An 18,746-nucleotide genomic window follows, 5' to 3' on the forward strand; every position below is an offset into this window, starting at 1 on the left:
ATAAAGTGACTTCAGTGAGAACATTAAAATGGAGCATTATTTCACATTTTTAATCTTAATATATCCTGCAGCTCCATTTCTTTGTTGAAAACAATTTCAACAAATGTACATTTATGATATAATATTGAATAAGACTGATTATAAATACCTCTAAAACTTCTAATAATCTATAAACCTGCCACAGTTTCCAGGTATGTAGACACCTCCAGAACAGACGGACGAGAGCAGTGATTCTCAAAGTGGGGGCCGGGGACCTCCAGGGGTCCTGGAGGGGGCACTGTCCCCAGCTCAGGGAATAAATCACTATAATTTAATCTTTGGATAACACGATGACAGAACATGTGACTGATCCCGGGTGTACTGGGGGGTCTGTGGTCTAACTTGTGTCAGTTTGGGGGGGTCCTGGTTCGAGAACCACTGGATTAGTGTCGTTTTAAGGGGGGGGGGGGGTAGTGACGTGACGGAAGTGATCCTGACGGCTCAGTGAAGTTACCCCCCCCACCCAAAGACCCCTCACAAACTTCGGTTTCACTTTTGCAGCCATGTCAGCCCGGGTGGTGGTGAAGCCCAGCTCCCAGTCGACGCTGCCCGGGCCGGGCCGCGGCCTGCCGGGGGCCCGCTAGCCGCGCCGCGTGTGTCCGGGCGCCGGGGGAGAGCGGCTGCGGCAGGAAGTGAGGCTTCTAACCTGTTAGCGGCGAGCTACGAGCTAGCGTTAGCATCACGCAGCCAGCTCATGTAGCATCGACGTCTCAGTGAACGCAGCTCTGCATGTTCAGCTGGTCTGTGACCAATGTGACTGCTCCTGCCTCCTGACCGGACCACGGCTGCAGGACAGAGCAACAAGCTAATGAAGGCGCGTCTCTGGTCTCCAGGTCAAACTCCACCAGCAGCTGACTGCACTTCTCTGTCATAGCATCCTTCACTTTTAATACAAGAAGCTGCTGAGTGTCTGAACCTTTTCTTCTGGTTCTTGTATTTGTGTCATTTCCAAACTTATGACTCAAACTTCTGTCTCCACTGCTGCAGGAGAGGAGGATGGATGGAGTCAGCTGGAGCACCACCAGGGCCCCGGAGTCCTTCAGCCGCTCCAGGACGGCAGCTGACACCCTGTCCAGGCTCGCCAGCTTCATCGCCCGGGCGGACACCAAGCAGCACACACGCAGCCAGAGGCAGAGACCTTCACACCTGCCCACAAATGTCTGTGCAGAGTGTGGTAAGGGCTTCCCTTATGCTGCAGACCTGCTGCATCACCAGGAACTAAAACACACGTTACCCAAACCTCACCGGTGTCCCTCCTGTGGGCAGGAGTTCTCCCTGAAGTCCTCCTTACAGCTACATCAGTGCGGTCGTGATTCCTCCTCGTGTGAACTCTGTCGTGGAGAGTCACGGCTCGGCTCTCCCTGCCCTGCGTGTACGGCTCACTCCTCAGATCCCAGCAGGCCGCAGGACAAGTCCCTTCACCGCCAGCCTCACCTCCTCGACAGCAGCCCTTACGCTTGTGCCCCGTGTGGGAGAGGCTTCAGCCAGAAGCAGGCTCTGCTGCACCATCAGCAGGCTGGGTGTAGCGAACCACCATCGCCATCAGATATAGCTGATGCCAGCAGCCTTCCAGATGATTCTCCTCCGGTTTCTGAGGGAGACTCGACCCGCTCCGATTCTTCAGACACCCCAGGGCCCAGCAGCAGAGCTGTCAGTGTCTGCCAATTCTGTCCGAGGGCCTTCCGCACAGAGGCTGGACTGAAACGCCATGAACACACCAACCACGCTGAGGAGCGGCTGATGGCTTCGCAGGGACAAAAGACCAAAGGAGAATGTACTGGTGGAGAAACAAGAAGAGGAGAGAATAGCAGTGTGAATGGAGATCCAAATGTAAGGCCAAAGTCCAAAAAGAAGCTTCTGAGCTGTCGCTCTTGCGACATGGTTTTCAGGAGCACCTCTAATCTGTATGTGCACAGAAAAGAGAAGCACAGCAGAGAGAAGAACATGAGGAGAGAACCAAGGCCTGTCATCAGCAAGCGCAGGGGAAGAGACGCGTATCCATGTCAGGTCTGCGGTAAAGTCTTCTTCCATCATTTGTCGCTTAGGGCTCATTACAGACAGCACACAGCCTCAAGCTTCACTGCAATCAGAAACAAACAGTCTGCAGGAAGCAGCGTTAGAGACTCCAGGTTATCAGAAAATAGACCAAATAAATCAAAAACCAGCCCAGCAGATAATAAAACTGGTAGGGCTGGTCCAGGGAGGCCCAGGAAAGTGCCCAGACTAGAGACCAGGGTTAGTGATCCAGGGAGATGCAAGGAAGTGCCTGAAGTACAGGAGGAGGAGGAGGAGGAGGAGGAGGAGGAGGAGAGAGAGTTCCCATGCCCCTCCTGTGCAGAGGTTTTCTCTCTGCAGTCGCAGCTGAGGGAGCACATGGAGCTGCACCAGTCCTCCGTTAAGAGGAGGCAGTGCAGTGTGTGCACACACGAGATGGACACCTGCAAATGGCCCGGCTCAAAGAGGCACAGGCTGTACCACTGTGTGCCCTGTCAGCAGGGCTTCTCAGCACTGGACTCTTTCCTAGAACACTGTCAGGAGCACCTGCGAGTCAGGGTGGAGCAGGACAGCATCACAGAGGGCTACACGCAGCAGGCCAGCAAAGCCTGAGATTCACTCTGAATGTTGGCAGCGATCGCCTTTTTTGCCTTTAAGAGTTAGAGAGTGAACAGCGATGAAGTATCTGAAATTCTCACTGGTTAACCAGTTCATTCACTGAGCATCACAGCAGCTTGTTTCTGTGTTTACGCTGTTGGTTGAATTGGTTTCATGGTTTAATTTATCCAGACCAACATCAAGGGCTGAGGGAGACGTCGTGTTAAAGGACCATACCTGAGTTTTTGCATGTTTTACTATAAATCACATGTACTTTGCTGCCCACTGTGTGAGATCCTTCAGTGATTTAGTGAGTTCATGTTTAATGTTATCACTGCATGTGAATGTGTTTGAAAACTGATCATTCTGGTGTGTTTACGTGCTGCTCATGGGACAGTCCACCATCTCAGTTTGATTTCCATTCACAGTTATGCTGTAGTGAAATCAAGCAGGACAAGAAGCTAATGTTGACACTGCAAAAAGGATCAACTGGAGCTTCCCACAAGCACGACTGTGCACCAATAATGATCAGTTTTCAAACTACTGACCAATTTCAGCTTTATTATAACGTAAAAATAACAGCTTTACTTATCGTAAAGCCACTGTGTGACCTCCATCTAAGGTTAGGGTTCTGCAAGTTTCTCTTCTCATTCTTTAGTGGAAAACACAGAAACCTGAAAAGTTCACAAAACATGCAAAAACACAAGTATGCTTCTTTAATAGAGTCTGACATATCTCGTCATATTTTACTGTCACCGATGAACCCAGATTTCACACAGATCAGGACCTCGTTTCCCAAAAACATCCTAAAGCTGAGATGATCTCAGCCCACAGACTCACATCTGGGCCTTAAGGTGCTTTCTGTGACACGAGGCCATCTGCAACCGTTCCAGCCAAAGCACTGCCACACTTCCTGTTTATCGCAGTTTATTTTTACATCAGACAATTGGAGTGCTTCGGCTCACATGTCTTCTGCTGTATTTTACTTATTTGTCTTACAGTTTAGGCCACAGTTAGTCACAGATTGGTGGGGACTCTGGTGTGTCTGTTGGACCTGGATATCTGCATTTGCACTGTATTTGTGGCACTGCTCACAGTTCTGGATGGAAGTTTAGAGCTTTGGTCAAGACTGCAAAGTGCTTCATCGAGGCTGGACCGATATCACAGAAGAAGAAATGTAAACATGGATCGAGCCTTTTATTTGCTGTTTTGAGATTCCATCATGTGGTGGTTGAACAACATGGCTGTTATGGATGATTATACTCAATACAATGCCTTTCATCATGGCCTGTCTTTGTAGCTGGCTTGAACTCGGGTGATATTACCTCGCTATGCAAATAGATGGACTGACGGCAGCCCTTTGGTATGTCTGTGATGTGTGATTAGTGTGCTTTGGTTAATGAACGAGGATCAATGTGAGTTTTTGTTTTTTTTCCTAAGTGTTTTTCAGCTATCGTTTTAAAGGTGCAACTGTGAAAATGTAGAAAATGAGTTCATAGGTTTTGAATCTTCCACTTTTTCAAAGTCTTTTGTAAATTAGTTTCTTTATAGATAACATTATTAAAACTTCACAGTTCTCAAGGGACGTTTTGTTTGTGTTCTTTCTGCTTTTTCATACTGCGAAACTTGGGCGTCAGTAACTTCCTGACTGATTAGTGTAGCACAAATATTGGTAATGCATCATGAACCTTTTATGTAAAGACATTTCCCCCCATATCTAAAAAAACCCAGATAAATGAAGCTGTCTGTGGGACAGTTTCAGAAGCTGTTAGCAGCTCTTATCAAATCCACTTTGTTTTGGATTAAAGAAGAAGTCTTGTCATCCCCCTGCCTTCCTAAAATATAAAAAAAAAACAAGAAAAAAATTCACACAGCTCCAGTTTTCTGGAAAATGTCTGGTCGGTTAATTATGGAAATCGGGGATGAAGATTATAATTTATTATTTTATACAGGTTTATCTTATACTTTTTCTTTCCTTTAATTCCTCTTTTTTATGCCTAAAGAGAACAAACCGACCCTCCCTCCTCCTGACCTCACGGCGGCGCTCTGCAGCACTGACGTCATGACGACCGGAAGTCCGCCGAGCAGCTTCCGGTCGTAGGGTGCACGTTTTCCTTCCGCGGGTTTGTGAAACGAAAATCACCCGAGAAACTGTCGGTGAACAGAAAGAAAGAAAGACAGACAGAAAGGAGACCATGAGTAAAGCACACCCCCCCGAGCTGAAGAAGTAAGTTCAGATAAACTTGTTCCATTTAATATGAACATTACTTGTTTTCTAATGAAGCCCGGCTGCATTGTTTTCAATGGAAACAAGCTAACACTAGCAGCATTAGCATTAGCATTAGCTAGGTGGCTAATGACTCTGTTCTGATTCATATTTGCGCCTTCAACAAAAGTTAATGTTATTTTTCTTTTTCAGGTTCATGGACAAGAAGCTTTCATGTGAGTGTGAACTCTGATACACAAACCAGCTCTGTGCTGTTTTTGTTCGATTAATGACTGAAATGAATAATCGGTTATCAAACACTTGATGATTAATTGATTAATTGTTGCAGCTCTAATAGAAATAGTTATTGTTCAGCAGTATAATGTAAAGAATTGGTGTGTGTGTGTGTACTTAAAGCCGCCTTGTATGAGCTCAGCTCAGCTCAGCTCAGTGAGGCGTTTAGGGTCCTACATCCCTGAGTTCACCACAAAGACCTAAAGACTTCACATCTATGTGAAATCTGCCCTAATTGACAGTTACTTTGCTCCATATTTGGAGTGATTTTTTATTCCTGCACAACAGAGTGAGGGAAACAGGATGTATGATAATATGTAGTAGGTTGGGACCAGGGCTGAAACAAACAAGCCTGTACCTTCCTCAAATTTTTTTCCCCCCAGTGAAACTGCAAAAATGATCTTTCCTATTAAAATTGCTGCTCAATATTTGTCAAAATAATCACAGTTAGATTTTCTTGCATATCACTGAGCCATAGTTGGGCCAGTCACACTTTGCATTAACAGAGTGTTTGAATTCACTTGTTTAAATGCAGCATGATGTTCATTCCTCACAGGTTTCTATTTATGAGGGGAAACATTACATTCGTATTAGTTGTGTAGTTAGTCATGTGCATCAACAAAACCTGAAACTAACCGTTGGCACGTAGTGCAGCGTGATCATAAAGATGGAAAAAGTTGATAGAAAATGAATGAAAATAATTCAGCAGCAGTCAAAATCAAATCAATCCCAGATACTAACTTTACTACAGGAGTAAGTTCTGTGAACACAGGGTGGACCTTTGACCTGAAACAGTGACTGAGTCTAACATGGCACCGATTTCTGTTTGTGTGCTGTAGTGAAGTTGAATGGAGGCAGACACGTGCAGGGCATCCTGCGAGGGTTCGACCCATTTATGAACCTGGTGGTGGACGACTCTCTGGAGATGGGACCAGGAGGACAACAGAACAGCATCGGCATGGTGGTCAGTATCTAACATCAGTGCTATCAGTGTCCAACACAGTCAGGGAGCAGCTTCTTACTGTCACAGGTCAGAATGACCAACGTCCATCATACCAGCCGTAGCTAACTAGTGTTAATTCAGTGAGTAACGTGTGGACTGTTTCTATAGTCCCAACAACTTCAGCAGAGTGAGGCGTCTTCTCTCGCAGATCTCGTGTCACTTTCAGTCACATTCCTCCAGTTTAACTTTCATTCATATTCTATCAATAGTTGAGGCTCATTAACTTCATCTCTCTGAACCAGAACCTTCGGTATTTGGACCAAGTGGCTCATGAAAAATAAGATGTGTCAGATTAAGTGGTCTGGAGCTGTTATTTCAATGTGTCAAATACATATTTAAGTAAGTATAAGTATTGGATTGAACTGTATTGGTGTTGGCAGATACACAATATTAAAGGACTCAGATCAGAGCCAAAAAAACCTCATGTCATGCAGTGCAGTTCACTGATGTAATTTCATAGTGTTTGGAAAACAGTGGAGCTCAGAGGAGAAACATGTTTCAGGCTTTGGACACATTTATTTTTTTTGGCTGTGATCTTATCCTTTAATCACAGCTTCACTAGTTTGATTCTGGGAATGAACCTCAGACATTTAACGCTGATGATGGCTCAGTTCATATAATCTCCCCTGAAGCAGAGAGACACTGTCAGACCTGGATGCAGATATTGTTCATGTTAACCGTTACATCTTAGCTGTAACTGCTGCTGTTACACCAGGATATTATTATATATCTTATCTCATTATCATGATCATTTATTGAGGTTTTTAAATTCTGACACAGTTCTGCACAGTTCTGTTGTGACTTCATCTCAGTTTTAACCAGAATCATTTTGGGAGCTTTGTGTAAATGTATTTATGTATTAACTCTGTGGTGTCATTCAGGTCATCAGAGGAAACAGCATCATCATGTTGGAGGCCTTGGAGCGAGTATGAGGGGGGGCGGAGAGGAGGATGATCCACACCTTTTTATATTCTGTTTTCCTTTTTAGTTTTTTGTTTGTTTGAAGGAGGCAAAGTCAAGATGTCTGATCTCAGTTGTCAGGGATGTTATTTTCTATGTATTTCATTTGTAATCTTGTGAATAAATCGGTTTTTCCTTGTATTTTGTGTTTGTGCATTAATCTACAGTCTCACCAGCGTACCACAGGCTAGTATCTGAAGGTGTTGATGTTTGTAACAAGGAGACGAGTGACGATAATGATGTCGCTAGACTTTAAAGGTCAGGATCATCTGAACGATATGTCTTGATTTCAATGGGAATAGTAATTATTGCATTTCTAATATCTAATATCAAAATGATGATGTCATTTTTGTTGGGATCTGTACCAAACAAGGATGTTCTCTGAAGCCTGCAGAATATCTATCACTGCATTGGTTCTTTGTTTCTTTTATTACATCATCAAAAAATTGCAGCCAATGTGATTTGGATACTGCACTTGACCATATTGTGATTTTATTAATATATGAATATTTTGATTAATTGTTCAGCCCTAGCTCCAGAACAGACAGTGGCCTGTTCTGTGTGATGTGTTATGTTAATATAAAAAATGTTATATAGATAATAATCAAATCATTTGTTTGTTCAGCTGCTTAAAAAAAACACTGCAGCGAGTGATGGGGGGGGGCAAACATATCAGCACAAACCACATCCTCTAAAATGATCATGAGGCTGAATCAAAGCCCCTGCAACAGTTTCTTTAAAGCTTCATGAAGGTGTTTTCCTCCACATCCTCCTCAGACACTGTTCTCACCTGCACACTTTGCCACACTAAGTTCTTAAATCTTGACAAACTGGACGGCAAAAGAAAGTAACGTGTTTTATTCTGATGTATGTTTTGTGATGCCCCAAAATAAAGAACTTCAAAAAAGCTCCATGAAGGAGGAATCACCGCAGGACCGTCGGACTGCATTAGTTTTGAATGGGTGTTCCTAATGAACTGACACCTCAGTGGGCGCCAGCCAGCAGAGAACATCCTCTGGCTGAAGGCTGCAGCGCTGGAGCGGGGCCAGTAGAGGGCGCTGCCCGGAGACGCACTTCCTGCCCAGGCGGACTCTTATTTTGAAAGGCGATTGTCGTCATCGCGGACACGTTCCTTTACGCCGTGCGTCGTCGCCGGTTGACGGTATGTGGAAAGCAGCGATGTCGGAGGAGGTTGGGAAGGCGCTGCAGTCAGTGGTGGAGCGGGTGAACCAGGCGGCGGCTCGGCGGCCCAAGGTAACCGCAGCCCCGGGGAGGCTCCGCTCAGCAGCGCCGCTGCCGGCGGCTCCACAGCCGGGTCCGTAAACGTGGTGCTGCGGCAGCACGACTCGTTATGTAAGGCTGCCGAACACCCCAACCTTTGGACGGGAGACAGTCGGGCAGCACTTTCATAACACATGCATGGTCTGTTAGTGCAAAATAACCTGCGTGGGAGCCGCAGGGTAGATGTGTCCTCCCGGTTATAGGCTTCACTCACACGACTCCTGCCCGTGTGGAGCACGTCCACCGGTGAAGGTGTCACTGTGAAGTGTCTCTGTACAAAAGTAGCATCGTGGCTGATATGTAGGTCAGAGCATGTGCAGCATCACCAGGTTTGTTGCTAAATCATGAGCAGAGGTGCTGATGAGGAGAAGATGGCAGCAGGGCCGGAGGGCTGAGCTCCTGCACTGACACTGTGGCCTTCCTCCTCAGACACTGCCAGCTGTGCCGCCCCGCCTCGTAGCTGTCAGCAAGACAAAGCCCCCAGAGATGGTTGTGGAGGCCTACAGACAAGGGCAGCGCAACTTTGGAGAAAATTATGTGAGTATGAGACTCTGCCGCTGCTGCTCCAATGTCTAAACACATAACAAAGGTGAGACATAACACACCTCATCCTCTGTCTCCCACCAGGTTAATGAACTCGTGGACAAAGCTTCAGATCCTCTGGTGGGTTTATTATTTTATCACTGATTTTTTTGTGACCTGCTCTGTCCTATATTTTTACAGTGTTTGTTTTTCTCTCATCCAGATTTTAGAATCGTGTCCAGAAATCAAGTGGCACTTCATCGGCCACCTACAGAAGAACAACGTCAACAAACTTCTGGGTAAGTTCCTGTCAGCTGAGGCCGAGGCTGCGTGTCGACAGCCTCGCTCTGAGTCTTGTCTCTCTGCTCCCAGGCGTGCCGAACCTGTTCCTGGTGGAGACGGTTGACTCGGTGAAACTGGCTGACAAGGTCAACAGCTCGTGGCAGCGGCTCAGGGGAGCCAGCACGCAGAGGTTAAAGGTCATGGTGCAGATCAACACCAGCGGAGAACAGAGTCAGTGTTGGTTTCATCCCTTTTTTTGTTCTCATTTTGTAGGCTGGTCACAGAGTCAGTGGATCACAGACTCTATGTGTCATGTCTGTTGTAGGTAAACATGGGCTGCCCCCGCAGGAGACGGTGAACACGGTGAAACACATCGTGTCCCAGTGCTCTGCCCTGCACTTCTCAGGACTCATGACCATCGGGCGCTACGGCTACAACCTCACCCTGGGTCCCAACCCGGACTTTCAAGTACAGACGACTAACATGAACATTTATATTATTTCTAATGAAAACCTCACATGTACTGAACCTACACAGGGTAAATAATTCTTCAGAACATTGCAGCTGCAGCTGGTGATGGGCAGATGAAGCCTGAGGAGGAAAAACACTTGAAGCTTCAGGGCTTCAAACACAGAAAACACAGTGACATCTGCTCATTTTAAAAACTGTGGGGCCCTTCAAGCCTGGGGCCAAAGCTCTGCAACACCTCACTGATTTAAACAGCTGTACTCTCATGTCTGCGATGAAGGGACCAGAGGCCTGTGGTGCTGCATGAACTGTAGATGTTACTGTGCTGTACACTGCAGAGAGTCATTACTTTTGATAATATCAAATATCACAATATTTCCTGGCCTATGCCATATTTTTCATAATAAATCATAATTTATCATTTTTTCTGCAAAAATGGTTAAACTGCTGTTTAGTTCTACCTGGAACATTAAATACAATAATATAATTTAAATGTAATTTGCTATCAGTCTTCATACTGTTTAAATATCTACCTCGGTGCCGGCTGGGCTGTAACCTCAGCGTCTCCTCTGCAGATGCTGCTGAGTCGGAGGCAGGAGGTGTGTGACAGTCTGAAGCTGCCTCTGGAGGAGGTCGAGCTCAGCATGGGAATGTCCACAGACTTTGAACATGCAGTGAGTGTCACTTCTTATCATTTACAAACTACACACAAATACTGAAGCAAGTATCAGCTGGAATAATCAGGATCTTATAATCAGCTGAATAAGACCATTAACTGGTTCACAGAACACTCAGATGTCCAGGATTCAAAAACTGACAAGTTGCTAAAATTGTGATGAAAAAAATTAACTCAGGTGTTTACGTTTTTCTTATCAGCAACAAAACCCAGAACTAACAGTGTGTTCGTACTTTTTGACTTCCTTTCCTGTCTGTGCCTCGTGGCTTCCAGTTTCCTCAAACAGGTGGGAACTGTAGTTTTTAGCAGATGTTACTCAGTCAGGGGGCAACAGTGCATTAGTTGGGACTATTTTCAGCAGCAGAATAATCCACATTTGGTGCTGTAGTGAGTATTTGTGGCAGCAGGTCAGTGTGTGTTCACGGTGATGAAGGAATACGTCACAGCAGCTCGCTGCTGTGTTTTTCAGCTCGATGCCTCAGGAGTAAAATAGAATTTAATCCTCTGAATTTCATCATTGACTATTGTGTTTTTGGTACTGGACACTTGAATTTTCTCTCGGAATTGAATTTTTTTTTAATGTGAATTTGTGAACACATAAAAAAATACTTGAAGTGAGAACTACACATCAGAGTCTGTATGTGACTTGGACTTTTGGTGTTTTATCAAATTCATTTTGAAATTAAATTTGGTATCGAATGACATGACAGTTTTTGATCCTCGATGGTATCAAACCAATTCAGCCGGTCCATTAAAAATGGAAATGTGATTCCCAGCCCAAACTGCAAAGATGAAAAACTTTGTTGAAACCTTTTGTGGCTCCAGACAGAGCTGTGTCAACTGCTAAATGTTTGAAAATGAAAAACCTCTCCGCTCCTCATCTCTGCCTGAGAACACAGGCCCCAGGCTGCATTAGCCGCAGCTACTGTGCTACTATTTTGTAAATTCATTGGTATTTAAATCTCAACCAAGTGTTCAGTAGTAGGTAAATTCACTGTTCAGTCGCACATCTGATTCCTAATTTGGCTAATTATTGCTTCCATAGCAAAAGGCCCACAGCATGGTTTCTGTCGTACTCTTCATTAAACACCACACATGAAGACTGTTTGTGGCTAATGTGTTAATTCTAACACATGTATTCTCTCGTCTGTTGAAGATTGAGGTGGGCTCCACCAACGTGCGAGTGGGCAGCATCATATTCGGTAACAGGGAGTATCCCAACAGCGCGGCAAACACTCCGAATCCCAGTCCGGCTCCCAGTCCGGCTCCCAGCCCGGAGAAAACATCCAAGGTGGTGTCTGAAGAGGCTGCGAAGAAGATGCATCACCTCACTGTGTCCGAACACTAGAAGAAGAAGAAGAAGAAGAAGAAGAAGAAGAAGAAGAAGAAGAAGCAGCTTCTCCTCTGAAAAACCTTTAAGAAAATGTAAAAAGAAAATCCTCTTCACAAGCAGAATGAACAGAGCAGTGAAGCCGATCGTCTCCACTCAGCCACGTGGAGTTAGGATTACAGAAATTCTTGCATAATTTTAAAGTGTAATTTGCCTAATTCTCTTTTTGTGTGACCTTCTTGCTCTTTTAAGCACTAAAAAGTGGCGTTTGCAACAGAAATAGTTAAAGCGTTTTTTAACAGTAATGTGTTACTAACCTGTAGTGCTCTGACTTCCTCTTTGTGGAAATCTGTCCTACGAGATTACTGGATTCACCACAAATGTACAACCACTGAAAACATGACGACAAATGGAAAAAGATTCCTCCTGAGTTATGAGGTAGTGAAGATTTGTTGTGCCGATGTGATATTTTCTACCTTTCCAACCCAACATGTGACAGTGCTGAAATGTGCTCGTCAGGAGCTCTGACTACGATGTACCGTTTTTGTTGTACAGATGAAACAAAGACTTGATTTAATAAATCATTTATCCCTTTATAATGACACATAGTATTGTGCATTTGATATTGTTTCGTACGGTGTGCCGTGTCAAGACTTTATTATCAATATTAACAGAGTAAACCTGAGGAAAGTGTTTTGTTCCTGTATAAGTGTTGTCTGTGCTGTGGTACATTGTTGGGGGTGAGAGAGTCGACCTATGCAAAGTGGTGATCTTGTTTCAACGTGTTTTCAACTAGATTTTTTACACTGCAGCTGTGATGGTGTCGCAGTGTTTCTTCAAAGATGTCACAAGGTCAGTGTGTTTTTCTGTCAGTGATCAAAAAAAAAACTTGATGAACTTGTGGTTAGCTGTGGCTGCTGTCTGAACGAGGCGTCTGAGCGTTGTTTGGTTTGGAGTTTGGCTCTGAGCGAAGCCGAAGCAATAAATTTTACTGTGGAAAATATCTGCAATTTACTGTGTATTTCTTCTAGTTAAAGCTCCACAGTCTAAAGGTAGATGTCCATGTGTTTGTGATTATAAAGCAGGTCTAGGTTCTATATTAATACTGTGAAAGTATCAAAGCCTCAGTCCACAGAGAAATGCACACAGCCTGTATTCAGACACTGAGCCTTAAAACCAGCCGTCAGGACTTCTGGAACTTTGTGATGTCACAACAAAGCAGTCACTGCTCTCAGCCACGCCCCAAGCCCCGCCCACCTGGACCCACCATCCAACCGTGCAGGATTTGGTTTCTCTCCGAGCGTTTACCTGAAAACAGGTTAGAGGCTCAGATCCTCTCTTCTGATTGGCTGACTGACCTGTTGTTACTAGAGCTCCAGAGAAAAGCCTGAGGGAGGAGATGTAAAACTACACTGAGATGGTTTTTGGTTCTTAAAACCACAGATATATCTTCTGATGGAGATCAACACTTCAGATAAAACATAGGAGAAGTTAAAATCTGGAGCTTTAAGACATAGATAAGATCAGAGACAAACGTTTGGCCAAAGTTTCTTTATTAAGCTCATGGAGGTGACATCTGGACCACAGTAAAACCTGGAACAGTTTATTAAGAGTTTTACTTTAACCATTTGAAAAAAATGATTAATCCCCAAACATACTGCATCAAGAATTGGACATGCAAATCTAAACTTTGCATGTAAAAAGATGACTTTGCTCCTTTCTAATAATTTGAGGTTCCTTCTCTAAATTAACTGAATTTGCAAAAGTATTAAAACCACTGTTGTCCACTATTGATACATGAAGGTAAAATGACAGTAAATGTTGCTAAAGCTCAGCAATAAAACAGGTTATGACTGCTCAATAAATAAGTTCTGAAGAAACAAAAACCCAGTGACACAAATAAAATAAATGTAAAGACTCATTCAATCCCTGTAAAAGACTTTAGAAAATGAACAGGACAGTCAATAAGCTTTGCCCGTTATTTACAACACACAGTCGACTCCTGTTGTTCATAGATGAGTATCACAAACTATCTACAGACCGAGCTCTGGTAAAATATACAGGAAACTGGACTCAAGCTAGAAACTATATACAGTTGGTAGAGGGATGGATGGTAACGCTTCAGTTTGACCCCGTTTCACATTTCTGAACAGGTTTATAATAAACTGTAATGTAGCTGTCATCAGATATTAAGACATTTAAAGTGTTTATCAATGTATTTGTGCTGTGAAGCATCAGTAACTGGTGCAAAAACAGATAATGAATGATTGACAATATAATATAACACAACTATTATCATATAAAATGAGTTATTTATCATTACATTTATTAAGTTGTATGTATGGTTTATTTACAAATAGTTCTCTGTCCTCCATCACAACTGAAAGCAGGTCTAGGTTCTATATTAATACTGTGAAAGTATCAAAGCCTCAGTCCACAGAGAAATGCACACAGCCTGTATTCAGACACTGAGCCTTAAAACCAGCCGTCAGGACTTCTGCAACTTTGTGATGTCACAACAAAGCAGTCACCGCCCTCAGCCACGCCCCAAGCCCTGCCCACCTGGACCCACCATCCAACCCTGCAGGATTTGGTTTCTCTGAGTGTTAACTTGAAATCTGCTGTATTTTTATTAGTTCACTCAGAAAACAGTCAGCCAATCAGAGGAGAGGCTCAGAGCCTGGTTCTTAAAACCACAGATATATCCTCTGATGGAGATCAACACTTCAGATAAAACACAGGAGAAGTCACCAGGTGCTGATGCTTCATGAGGTTAAAACCTCTCACAAATACATTAATCAATACTTAAAATTTCCTCCATGATATTAACAACTATATTAGAGGGTGTTATGAACCATTTCTGCTTCTAAATGTGAAACAACGGGGTTCAAGTAAAGTGTAAGAAAACGTACATGTGAGAAATCAAGGCCTGTATAATATTTGCATAAGTGTGACCACTTGGTGAATAAAGAACAGCTTTAACATTCTCAGTGTTACGTTTCTGCTGCTGCAGCCATTCACTCCTGTACCACCTGAAAAACACATCTCAGATCACTCATGTTGTCTCTGCGTCTTCTGCACAGGAAAACCTCATGTCCAGTGAAAACATAACCAACACAACAAGAAAGGAATTTGCTATGATGAGCCATTATGTTGTTGCTAACGGAAAAGTAACAGTATCTTAAAACATTTACAAGAAAAAACACATAGCTGAGGATTGATAACTGCCTCTGTGAATCTGCTCGTACCATTTATGGCTGATATTAAGTCCACGTGTCCCCTCCAGGGTGTTTCTGTGAGCGTCTCTGTTCCCATCAGTCAAGTCTGTCTGCTTGTGTTTACCTCGTTCCAGATGCTCAGACAGACACTACACCAGTTTCTTGGCCTCAAAGAAGCTTTTGAGATGCTTCATCTGCCAAATCCCAGTGACGATGAGGATGAGCGTCTGAGCGATGGACCACCAGAGGACGCGCTGGTTGGTGCTCTCGCTCGTCATGCGAAAACGCTCCTCACGATACTGTGAAAGACGACACAGAGTGAAGTCACGGTGTAAACAGCAACTGTACCTGCTAAACTTAGCAGTGAATCCGTCACCTCAACATGGTGCATGTGTGTTTTTCACTGACCCTCTGGTAGTTTTGCTCCTTCTGGATCTGCTCGACTTGGTCCAGAAGCTGCCGGACTCGCAGCTGCAGCTCAGTGAGTTTGTCCTTAGCTGCAATTTCAGGGTAGTTGTTGGTATGTTCCCCGACCTGAATATCCAGGTGCACTCTCTGCAACAGCAGGAAACAGACTGTTTAAAGCTACATGCTTGTTTTCCATGGCTGTTAAAAGAAATTAATTAAATCAATTGTCAGATAGGGCTCAGAAAAGCAGGGCTTATTGTGAAAAACCTGCCTTGAATTAGCCCGAGAGTTAGACCAAGTTGTGTCTTGTTTGAGATCAGATCCATTTAATGTCAAGGATCCTGGGTTTTACTGTAGTTTCAAGGTGTGTGTAAACCTTAAAACCTGTGGCTGCAAATAAAAATCATTTTCTTTCTCCTTCATTTCTCTGTTTTTTCTTCACTCGGAGGCTGTGGAGCTGCACTTGCTGATGACCTCATGTTGTTGTTTTATGTTTGTGTTTCTCCTAAATTCAAAATGTTTTTAAAAATAATTAAATCAAAAACATAAATAAATACAGGCTGAAACTTAATGTACAGTAACTATACGATTTTCTTCAAACTAAACTTCTCTCTCAGGTGGATTAAGTGATGTAACAGCCTCCATGTAGTTTAAACACTGGTGAAACAAACTTCCTCCATCCATGGTGTTTTTCACTCGTTCTGCCTGATTCAAGCCTCCTCCGAGTGTAGAGACTGTGCTTGACGCCTCCTTCACTGTCCTGTTGGTAGGATGGGATAAATTACACCTCCATCATTCATTCAGTTCAGTGAGATAACGTAAATCCCAGCGTTACTCTTCCTCCCTCCAGGAACTGGATCAACCAGTATGTGTAGGAGCAATAAAGAGAGAGCAAACTGTAAAATGCTACTTAATTGCTTCAGCCTGAGGTGGGGGTAAGCACCTGGCCAGGACCAAGTTAGCCTGGAGGGATACGTTTCCATGGTAACTCCAGTTTTCAGACTTACCTAAACCTGCTTTATAAAACAGAATTTACTAACGTAAGTTTGATTTAAAATGTTCCACACAGTGTAAAGGTAGATGTCCATGTGTTTGTGATTATAAAGCAGGTCTAGGTTCTATATTAATATTGTGAAAGTATCAAAGCCTCAGTCCACAGAGAAATGCACACAGCCTGTATTCAGAAACTGAGCCTTAAAACCAGCCGTCAGGACTTCTGGAACTTTGTGATGTCACAACAAAGCAGTCACCGCTCTCAGCCACGCCCCAAGCCCCGCCCACCTGGACCCACCATCCAACCTTACAGGATTTGGTTTCTCTGAGTGTTTACCTGAAGACAGGTTAGAGGCTCAGAGCCTCTCTTCTGATTGGCTGACTGACCTGTTGTTACTAGAGAGTGTTTACCTGAAATCTAATACATTTTTACTGAATCACTCTGGAAATGTGGACCTTTAACAGGTAATCCTGCTCCGTTGTATTTATTTGTCGAGGATCCAGTGTAAAAACATAGAACATGAAACTAAGGTCACCAGTGATCACAATCTGTGTGAAACATGTTGAAGGAAAATAACTGGTCAGCCAGTTAAAAATCTAAGTGGTGGCTGCGTTCATACCAGTTTTCCGCCTGCAAACAGAGCCATCTTGGTGGAGTTGGAGTGCAGACAGATCTGATGTTCTCCAGGAGTGTGGGAGGTGAAGGTGAACCGTCCGTCTGAGCCGTACTGACGAGAGAGGATAATCTGGGAGAGTTGTGAAAGAGACATCTTTAGAGTCTACTTCTATGCATGTGGGTGTGTTTTCTGTTACAGCCTCCTCTGCTGTTACCTTTGTATCCGGATCCTTGATCTCCACATGCATCCCAAGGCCGGGGGTGGACGGGAGGAAGGAGCTGGTCTGTTTGTCCCACAGCTGAGTCCTGTACTTTCCTGTCAAACAGACACAGCAACACAGACACTCAGTGACATAGCAGCAGAATTAAAATTATAATGAGAATAGAATCAGTCACAATAGTAATACTGCATACAGGGGTACTCAACATAATGTGATCTACAGTGCCAGACATATCAAAACACAAGGGGTAACAACGATGCAATTAAACATACACAGGCAAAGAAAAATGAGAGAATATTACATGAAAAAATCTGTATTTAAAAAAAATCAGCCTTCAAAGTCTGCAGTGTCAGTCAGGCTGGTTGTTCTAATGGCAGGTACAACACACAACAACAGGTGTTAGCTCAAACTCGTTCATAGGGAACTGGGACTGTTTGTGTGAGACACCATCAGCCCTAAATACAACACCGCCTTCCCATTTAGACGCATATTCTCATCCACTGTTTTAATATATAAGCAGGCTTTATGTTTAACTGTGCGAAGGTTAAGGACAACACAACGGAACTGTAAGCCTCCGTTACTCATCACAATATTACTGATTTATTATTTCAACTGTAGTCCCAGGTGGAAAACACCGATGATTAACTGCGAGCTGCGGTGGAGAAAGTAACACCAACGCTTTTCATCGAGCTCCTAAACAGTGTCTGTTAAAACACGAAGTCCACAGCAGGTCCACCAGCAGCTGCAGACACCGTCAGTGTCTTCCAGCCTGGACTCTGTGCACTCGACGTGTTTCTGTCATGCTCGGTGCAGCATCTCTCCTGAACCAGCTGTTAGCGAGCACTGCTAGTTAGCTGCGTCCAGCTAACGACCCGCAGCAGCTTACCAATAACCATGGTCTCATCCGGGATTTCCTCAATGAAGCATTTTTTCTCGGTCTCTCCGATGTGGAAGTAGAGAGTGTAACTTGGATAAATCCAAGCTAAGATGAGCAGAAGTCCAGTGACAGGGGCAGAGAGCATCGTGCAGCCTCTCTCACTCTGCGCACATCAGCACAGGAAGCTCCGCCGCTGCGGACGGCTGACGTCATCGCCCCTGCGGAAGAAGGAAGGGGATTTCCTGAGGAGCTGGGACACTTGTCCCCTCAGTTCAGGCTTTCAGGCAGCACCCACTCACAGGATGGACACCCTGCACACTCACAGCAGACAAATCTCTTTTATAATTCAAAATAAACAACACAGGGACCAGTTTGTGACAGCATTAATAGTTTTACGACAAGGTCACAAGAACAGAGTCCTTCAACTGCCCTGTTTCACACGTTTAGAATCAAAATACTATATCAGATCACTGATCTTTATCAACAAAACCAAGAAATCAGCAAAACACTTAGGCTCAATAACCTGTGTGAAGTCATTAGAATAAATATGTTTAGTATGGATTTTTGTCCTTGAGCTCAGAGATTTGATTAAAGAAATATTAACTCAAAGTCCTCGTCATCATCAAACTATTGATGAAGACTGAAATGTAGCTGAAAGGCCTGGAAGAAAACAGACATTAAAATGACTCAGAATCAAGATTCATCACAGAATTGAGATATATCTTAAAATAATGCTTAACAAATATGTTTTTCAGCCTTG

General features: G+C 44.0%; 4 protein-coding genes across 6 annotated transcripts; 3 read left to right on the forward strand and 1 right to left on the reverse strand.

The window, feature by feature from the left end:
• The first annotated feature begins 462 nt into the window (after positions 1-462).
• Positions 463-4,216, forward strand: LOC139615433 (zinc finger protein 226). Of its 2 annotated transcripts, none has more exons than XM_071473394.1 (2): positions 463-853; positions 1,027-4,216. In XM_071473394.1, exons 1-2 carry the CDS (start codon positions 848-850, stop codon positions 2,644-2,646), a joined length of 1,626 nt encoding a protein of 541 aa, XP_071329495.1. In that variant the 5' UTR covers positions 463-847; the 3' UTR covers positions 2,647-4,216. The 2 variants fall into 2 exon arrangements, with proteins under 2 accessions (XP_071329495.1, XP_071329496.1); XM_071473395.1 differs by having other exon boundaries at positions 466-872.
• Positions 4,217-4,703: 487 nt separating this feature from the next.
• Positions 4,704-7,235, forward strand: snrpg (small nuclear ribonucleoprotein polypeptide G). The gene is made up of 4 exons (XM_071473402.1): positions 4,704-4,858; positions 5,051-5,073; positions 5,971-6,095; positions 7,016-7,235. Exons 1-4 carry the CDS (start codon positions 4,827-4,829, stop codon positions 7,064-7,066), a joined length of 231 nt encoding a protein of 76 aa, XP_071329503.1. The 5' UTR covers positions 4,704-4,826; the 3' UTR covers positions 7,067-7,235.
• Positions 7,236-8,186: 951 nt separating this feature from the next.
• Positions 8,187-12,257, forward strand: plpbp (pyridoxal phosphate binding protein). Of its 2 annotated transcripts, none has more exons than XM_071473400.1 (8): positions 8,187-8,348; positions 8,805-8,912; positions 9,003-9,038; positions 9,121-9,196; positions 9,270-9,410; positions 9,505-9,647; positions 10,223-10,321; positions 11,480-12,257. In XM_071473400.1, exons 1-8 carry the CDS (start codon positions 8,259-8,261, stop codon positions 11,669-11,671), a joined length of 885 nt encoding a protein of 294 aa, XP_071329501.1. In that variant the 5' UTR covers positions 8,187-8,258; the 3' UTR covers positions 11,672-12,257. The 2 variants fall into 2 exon arrangements, with proteins under 2 accessions (XP_071329501.1, XP_071329502.1); XM_071473401.1 differs by having other exon boundaries at positions 8,256-8,704.
• A 932-nt stretch (positions 12,258-13,189) lies between these two features.
• tmed4 (transmembrane p24 trafficking protein 4) lies at positions 13,190-18,204 on the reverse strand. The gene is made up of 5 exons (XM_071473375.1): positions 17,996-18,204; positions 17,104-17,204; positions 16,893-17,018; positions 15,280-15,426; positions 13,190-15,170 (listed from the first exon to the last, which is right to left on the reverse strand). Exons 1-5 carry the CDS (start codon positions 18,129-18,131, stop codon positions 15,021-15,023), a joined length of 660 nt encoding a protein of 219 aa, XP_071329476.1. The 5' UTR covers positions 18,132-18,204; the 3' UTR covers positions 13,190-15,020.
• Positions 18,205-18,746: the final 542 nt, after the last annotated feature.

The sequence above is a fragment of the Trachinotus anak genome, unplaced genomic scaffold (assembly GCF_046630095.1).
Source record: "Trachinotus anak isolate AG129_WGS33_773 ecotype Australia unplaced genomic scaffold, CSIRO_AGI_Tana_v1 ptg000051l, whole genome shotgun sequence".
Lineage (NCBI taxonomy): Eukaryota > Metazoa > Chordata > Actinopteri > Carangiformes > Carangidae > Trachinotus > Trachinotus anak.

Coding starts and splice junctions, on each gene's coding strand:
- snrpg (XM_071473402.1), top strand. CDS start 4,827: ATGAGTAAAGCACACCCCCCCGAGCTGAAGAA. Junction 4,859..5,050: donor CACCCCCCCGAGCTGAAGAA/GTAAGTTCAGAT, acceptor TTTCTTTTTCAG/GTTCATGGACAAGAAGCTTT. Junction 5,074..5,970: donor CATGGACAAGAAGCTTTCAT/GTGAGTGTGAAC, acceptor TGTGTGCTGTAG/TGAAGTTGAATGGAGGCAGA.
- plpbp (XM_071473400.1), top strand. CDS start 8,259: ATGTGGAAAGCAGCGATGTCGGAGGAGGTTGGGAAGGCGCTGCAGTCA. Junction 8,913..9,002: donor GCAACTTTGGAGAAAATTAT/GTGAGTATGAGA, acceptor GTCTCCCACCAG/GTTAATGAACTCGTGGACAA. Junction 9,411..9,504: donor CAACACCAGCGGAGAACAGA/GTCAGTGTTGGT, acceptor TGTCTGTTGTAG/GTAAACATGGGCTGCCCCCG.
- tmed4 (XM_071473375.1), bottom strand. CDS start 18,131: ATGCTCTCTGCCCCTGTCACTGGACTTCTGCTCATCTTAGCTTGGATT. Junction 17,019..17,103: donor TCAAGGATCCGGATACAAAG/GTAACAGCAGAG, acceptor CAACTCTCCCAG/ATTATCCTCTCTCGTCAGTA. Junction 15,427..16,892: donor TGTTTGCAGGCGGAAAACTG/GTATGAACGCAG, acceptor CTGCTGTTGCAG/AGAGTGCACCTGGATATTCA.